This window comes from Macrobrachium rosenbergii, chromosome 40 (genome assembly GCF_040412425.1).
Source record: "Macrobrachium rosenbergii isolate ZJJX-2024 chromosome 40, ASM4041242v1, whole genome shotgun sequence".
In the NCBI taxonomy this organism is placed as follows: domain Eukaryota; kingdom Metazoa; phylum Arthropoda; class Malacostraca; order Decapoda; family Palaemonidae; genus Macrobrachium; species Macrobrachium rosenbergii.
The window spans coordinates 136,412-142,649 of NC_089780.1; the positions used below are offsets into that span (position 1 = coordinate 136,412).

A 6,238-nucleotide genomic window follows, 5' to 3' on the forward strand; every position below is an offset into this window, starting at 1 on the left:
CCAAGATCTAGAGAATTCTCGATTGTGCCCCTCCCAAGATCTAGAGAACATCAACTGACCTTAGCCCTCCCAAGATCTAGTGTTAATTCTCTAGACCTTATATCCTCCCAAGATCTAGGGAATTCTCTAAACCTGTGCCCTCCCGAGATCTAGGGAATTATCTAGAAATTGCCCTCCCAAGAATCTAACATTATTGCTCCCTCCCTCCCAAGTTTTAGAGAATTCTCTAGACCTTGCCCCCTCCAAAGATCTGGGAATTATCTAGACCTTGTCCCCTCCCAAGATCTACGGAATTCTCTAGACCTTGTCCCCTCCAATGTTTGAGTATGAAAAATACAGTTCTTTGAAAACAAGATTACTCTGGTTTCATTCTCACCTTCAGTAGGCCTAGCTACAAAACCGTTTGATCTGATGTAGTCTAATCTCATTGTTCTTGCTCTGCTATAACTTTTATGTCATAATTGTATTTTATTTCATAAATGTGCACATTTACATTTTTAAGGCAGGATGCTAACTTTCATAGCTCCTCTTGAGATTAGTGTGGTGAGTTAACTTGTGATGGTCAGATGTAAAAGATATCCACAAAAATTGTTAATGAAATTGAAAATAATATTTTATTTCCATTAGTTTTCAGAATATATGTGCAATAAGCTAATATAGATCCATTGTAGGCCGAGTGATAAAGCATAGTAGCCTACTGAAAAAAAAGCTATATATTTGGAGATGACAGGTTATTTTGCAATTATTTTACTGGTCCGGCCCACTAGAGATCAGATGGACTGTATGTGGCCCCTGAACCAAAATGAGTTTGACACCCCTGCCATAGATAGATAGATAGGATAGGATAGATAGATAACGAGATAGGATAGATATCTCCTCCCGACCACGAGGGAAAGGATACGATGATGATGGGATTTTCGCTAAATTTATATTTCTCTTTCTTTAAAAAATGCCATTTTCGTAAGTACAAAGCTTAGAAAATTTCACCCTGGGGAGGACAAGATCAACTTGGAAATTATTATTATAGATATACATATATTTATGTATATGTATCTATATAAATATATATATTGTATACACTGGTTTGTGCCTCTGTGTGCGTTAATTTTTCCAATAGAGCTAGTTATATGAAGAGTAATCTCGCTTTTCGAGATCAACAGGTTCTTTCAAAAATAAACAAGCAATTGGCTGTAATGACTGGGACAGAGGTGACAAACAAAGGAGGAGGAGCAGAACAAAACGAAAATTTATTCTTAAAATTAATTTATTTACAATAAAGTATATACATGTACACTGAGTCAGGTTAAAAAAAAATTCATACTACAAAAATGAGTCAAACATTTACAGAGATTGAAACCAAACAAATGGAATAGCAGCAAAACTTACTGTACATCTCTACAGAATGATCAAAGTCAAAAATAAATTAAGAGCGTACATAAATGAACATATCATAAATGACCAAAAGCATTATATGATGAGCAGCTCAACAGACATTACAAATGACCAAATACACAGGCATTTTTTAAACAAAGTCAGGAAAATCTACATATAAAACCAAAACAGTAAACATTACGAAAGCAAATTCATCAAGCCATTCAAAATATAAACACCCAGGCAGTAGAACTAAGGGGTTCAGATCCGATGAAACACGGTTTTTCGGCAACAACTTTTTACCAAAGCACCGGATAAAGGTGAAAGTTATATGTATATTTTGTAACCCTACCTAATTTTTGCAAGCGTTATTTAGTACCAAAGTTCGATAGTTTTGATATTTATAGAGCAAAATGAAGTCGCCGATGCCGGAACCGAGAAAATCACAGACAAGGATCCTAAAACAATTCGTTACGTAAGCGGTGAATGGATATGCTTACAGTCTAGGCTTCAAAAATTCGATAATGCCTATCAGGATATGGAATTGTCCCCGTGGTTGCAAGACTGCATTTAGCTACAGCTTGCCACTTTGTATACAAGCTTATAGCATCCAAGCAGCAAGATTTACAATAGCGTGAATACGTAATTATTTCTATAGTGGGCAATAGTTACTTGGCCACCCCAGAAACGTGGGCATGAGCTGTTGTTAGACAATCCCGACCTCTTCCTCGAGATTGACGATGAAAACAAGTTGTAAATAAATTATGTATAGTGTCAGACGTTTTATTTGTATATCTAGAACATTAAAACACAATGATTACAACAATATCTTCCTCACCCAAACTGATTCCTCACGATATTTTTCCTTTTCCATGCATATCAATATAAATCGTGTTACACGGATTGATATTAAGTAGGTAATTAATAGTTGCCTCAGAATCTTGACTCCTACCATTATCTTTTATTTGCAGCGAGTAGGCCATACGGGCGCTGTTTAGGGTGCTGTATGATATAAATAAAAAAACAAAGAAAAATAGCAGTGGGTTACATTAAATGGCTTGTTTTAAATGAGAGTGCACTTATGTGAGATAACTGTTTGGCTAAAATAACATTTGGTTTGTATTGTATTATTATGATCTCGCCTCTCGAGATCGACAGGTTCTTTAAAATAAACAAGCAATTGGGCTGTAATGACTGACGAGAGGTGACAAACAAAGGAGGAGGAGCAGAACAAAAACGAAAAAGTTACCTTAAAATTAATTTATTTACAAAGTTAAGTTATTTACATAACAGTTGCAGTCCAGTCAAGGTTCAATTTAATTTAAAATAAACAATGAAATGAACATTACTAAGGAATACAGCGGCAGCAACAATCAAAGCCAAAAAAAAGGTCAAAAAAGGCAGTGAACATATAAAAAAAATGACAATCATAAAAATGAGCAGCTCAACAAACATTATAAACAGACAAGCAGACAGAATTAGTAAAATATGTCTGAAACATCATTAGAGCAAAATAATAAACCCAAAATTTATATAAAATATCTTTCAGTCAGTAAATAACTTCAAAACAGAGAGCATAAATAACAGCAACAGAAACATCGTGTTAAACACCCATTACTCCCGCAAAACACGTACTGAAATACTCAATAACATTAAACACACAAAAATGAGCTCTTTGACTCAATAAACATGTTACCTCCAATGAAAAATAAATGCGATAACAAGGTTACTCAAAATCATTTCAAGATACACGATGATGAAGTTACATCACCAGACAAACTCGATAGTGCCGTCGAAACAGCCCCAAGCTGCTTGACAGGAACACTGCAGGACAACTCCGACAGAGTCGAAACGACAACCATCTCGTCCTCAAGCACAGTGCTGACGTCCTCCTCCAGTACCGACGACCACGCGACAGAGCCGACACGGCAACCACCTGCGTCCTCCAAGAACGTGCTGACGCCCTCCTCCATCTACGACGACCATGACAGAGCCGACACGGCAACCATCTCGTCCTCAAATACTCTCACTGCTCTGCTGCCAGGACCTGACTCACAGGTACGGATACCTGCTGCTGCTACTCCAGCTGACTCGCTGCTGCCCTGGACCATCGGTCGTTCTGCCCTCCAGAACCTGGCTCGTTGCTGCTACGAACCTGACTGACGCTGTCAAGCACTCCACGACAGACGTCAACTCACCAGCACGAAAAAAACACGAATAAAGGAGGCAACAATCCACCAAGGGAACAATCGACAAACGATTGTTCCTAACAGTATGATTTCATTAAAAAATAAAAAAAAATGCATGTCTAGTATATATAAATCCAAACCCTCTAATTGGTATACATAAGCATGATTGGTCTTAGCATAATCACAATTTTAACCAATGCTTTGGTGTGCATGGGTTGTCTGCCTAAGCAGGCATCAAGGCTTTGGTAAAGTAACAGACTTGTATGTGTGAAGCTTGGATCATTTTACTTCGTATTTATTGTATTCTTACCGGCGAGGAAGTTTGTAACCCTAACTAGTTGTCTACAGTGTTGTACTGTAGGTTTATGCACTATATGACATATTCTAATTGATTATTTACCGAATGCAGTGTAATAGCAAGAATTGTGCTCACAGACTGTAAATGTACATCAGTGGTACACAATTTGATGACTAGAGTATGAGATTTTGTAAAGAGGTATTAATAGCAACATGAACATTTACTATAAAAAAATCCAATTGTAATCTGTTTTCAAATGCCATAATGAGATGGAAATGATGAAATTAATTATATATAGAACAAGTTTGAAGGTCAAAATAAAATTGTATGAGTTTCTGTTGTTTGCTTACTGAATCTTCTCTTCTTTCCTTTTCAGTTCTTGGCAAAGTACACATGAATTGGACGCTTCTAATATAATTCATTGGCAAAAGGTGACACGACAAGAAATGCTTTTGGTGCTCTAATGTTTGATAACTGTTATGGTCAATAAACATCATGGAAAAAGAATATTTTTTTCATGTTCAGAGTGGTGTGCTTTCTAATGAAAACATTACTGGTGTTTGTAAACAGCTTATGAATCAGAAGTCTTTAGCTTATGATGTTTCCAGTGCCAGCATTGGAGAGTCCTTCAACCGCGAGAGAAAAGGGCTAGTTGGAGAAAAGCCCTTCTCTTGTGACACTTGTGGCTCAAAATTCACTGAAAAGGGAAATTTAAAGGAACACATTAGAAAGCACACACGTGAGCGGCCATTTTCCTGTGATGTCTGTGGTAAGGATTTTGCTCGTAAAGGCGTCCTCAAGAAACACATCAGGCAGCATACTGGAGAACGGCCTTTTACCTGTGAAATTTGTGGTAAAGGTTTCATTGACAGTGCAAAACTGAAAAGACATAGGAGACATCACACAGGTGAGCGTCCATATTCTTGCGAACAGTGTGATAAGAGCTTCACTGAAAGAGAGTATTTGAAAAACCACATGAACAAACATACAGGCGAGAGGCCCTTTTCTTGCAAGCTGTGTGAAAAAGGCTTCACTCAAAAGTCATTACTCAAAAAGCATATGAGACAACATACCGGGGATCGACCTTTCACTTGTGAAACATGCGGGAAGAGCTTTGGTGAGAGAGAAAACCTGAAAGTCCATATGAGACGACACACAGGAGAGCGACCGTTTTCGTGTGAAATTTGCAAAAAAGCGTTTTCTCAAAAAGAGCATCTGAACAAACACATGCGAAGCCATACTAGGGAACGCCCCTATGTCTGTGAGTTTTGTGGCAAGTCCTTTATTGATAAAGTCCATTGCACAACACATCTGAGACTGCATACAGGTGAGCGCCCATTTTCATGTGAACTGTGTGGCCAAAAATTCACTGTGAAAGAGAACCTGAAGATACATATGACGAAGCACACTGGTGAAAAACCATTTACTTGTGAAATTTGTGGGAAAGGCTTCTGTGAAAAGCGCAACCTCAAGGTACATATGTGGCAACACACAGGTGAACGTCCATATAGATGCGAGTTGTGTGGAAAAGGGTTCACTCAAAGGAGCGTCTTAAAAAACATATCGCATACCATCCAGGGGAGTGGCCTTTTGTGCCTGAACTGAAATACACCTTTGTTCCTGAAGAGGGAGTAGTGACCCTGCAAACAAAGGAAAAGGCATTATTTCTTTACTGTGAAATTTGTGGTGAAAGTTTTACTGAAAGAAATTACCTCATTCGACATTTGGATGAGCTGCATAATGCCTTTCGAGGAAGTTACTGTTGTCAGGTCGAGGAAGGTTCGCAAGAATGCATCATCAAAGAGAAGGTATCACTTGGTCACATTGCAAACAGTTCACAAGGAATGAGCACCAAAGAGGATGTGTTACCTGGTCAAGCTGAGAAAAATTCACAAGCAAGCAGCGTCAGAGAGAAGCATTCATTGGATGTGATAATTTAAAGGAAAAATCCTTCAGGAGTGATGTTGCTACTGCAAGTGTGTGTCAGTCTGTTGATACCCTAGGCCGAGTTATTGATGCACTTGACGAAAACAGAAGTTTCTCAACTCGTTCTTTGACTGCAAGTGTTGGTGTGCATTATGTTGATCATTTCTTCTCGTTTGTAAGATCGGCCAAAATTGGATGTAAAGATAAAGATATTTATTTAGAAGAGGAGCAAAATGGACCTTCATTATCAGAGACAACCCAATTGTATCTTTTCCTATTGCAGTAATGCAGTAATCTAATTAATTTTATGTTGTTCCAACACAATATACAAACCCTCAGTCCTTTACATTAGGGATTACTTTCAGGCGTAGGCTGGAAACGGCCGTTAACTTTTGAACAAGGTGGTTAGGCAGTAACTACCTCCAGGTAGGCGGGGATACCCGCCTGCCTGGAT

At 38.3% G+C, this 6,238-nt stretch overlaps 1 protein-coding gene across 1 annotated transcript; it reads left to right on the forward strand.

Annotated features, from left to right (window-relative positions):
* Nucleotides 1-4,353: 4,353 nt before the first annotated feature.
* LOC136825986 (zinc finger protein OZF-like) lies at nt 4,354-5,798 on the forward strand. The gene is made up of 2 exons (XM_067082847.1): nt 4,354-5,331; nt 5,628-5,798. The coding sequence occupies exons 1-2, from the start codon at nt 4,354-4,356 to the stop codon at nt 5,796-5,798; spliced, it is 1,149 nt and encodes a 382-aa protein (XP_066938948.1).
* The last annotated feature ends 440 nt before the right edge of the window (nt 5,799-6,238 follow it).

Coding starts and splice junctions, on each gene's coding strand:
- LOC136825986 (XM_067082847.1), top strand. CDS start 4,354: ATGGAAAAAGAATATTTTTTTCATGTTCAGAGTGGTGTGCTTTCTAAT. Junction 5,332..5,627: donor GTGAAAAGCGCAACCTCAAG/GTACATATGTGG, acceptor TACTGTTGTCAG/GTCGAGGAAGGTTCGCAAGA.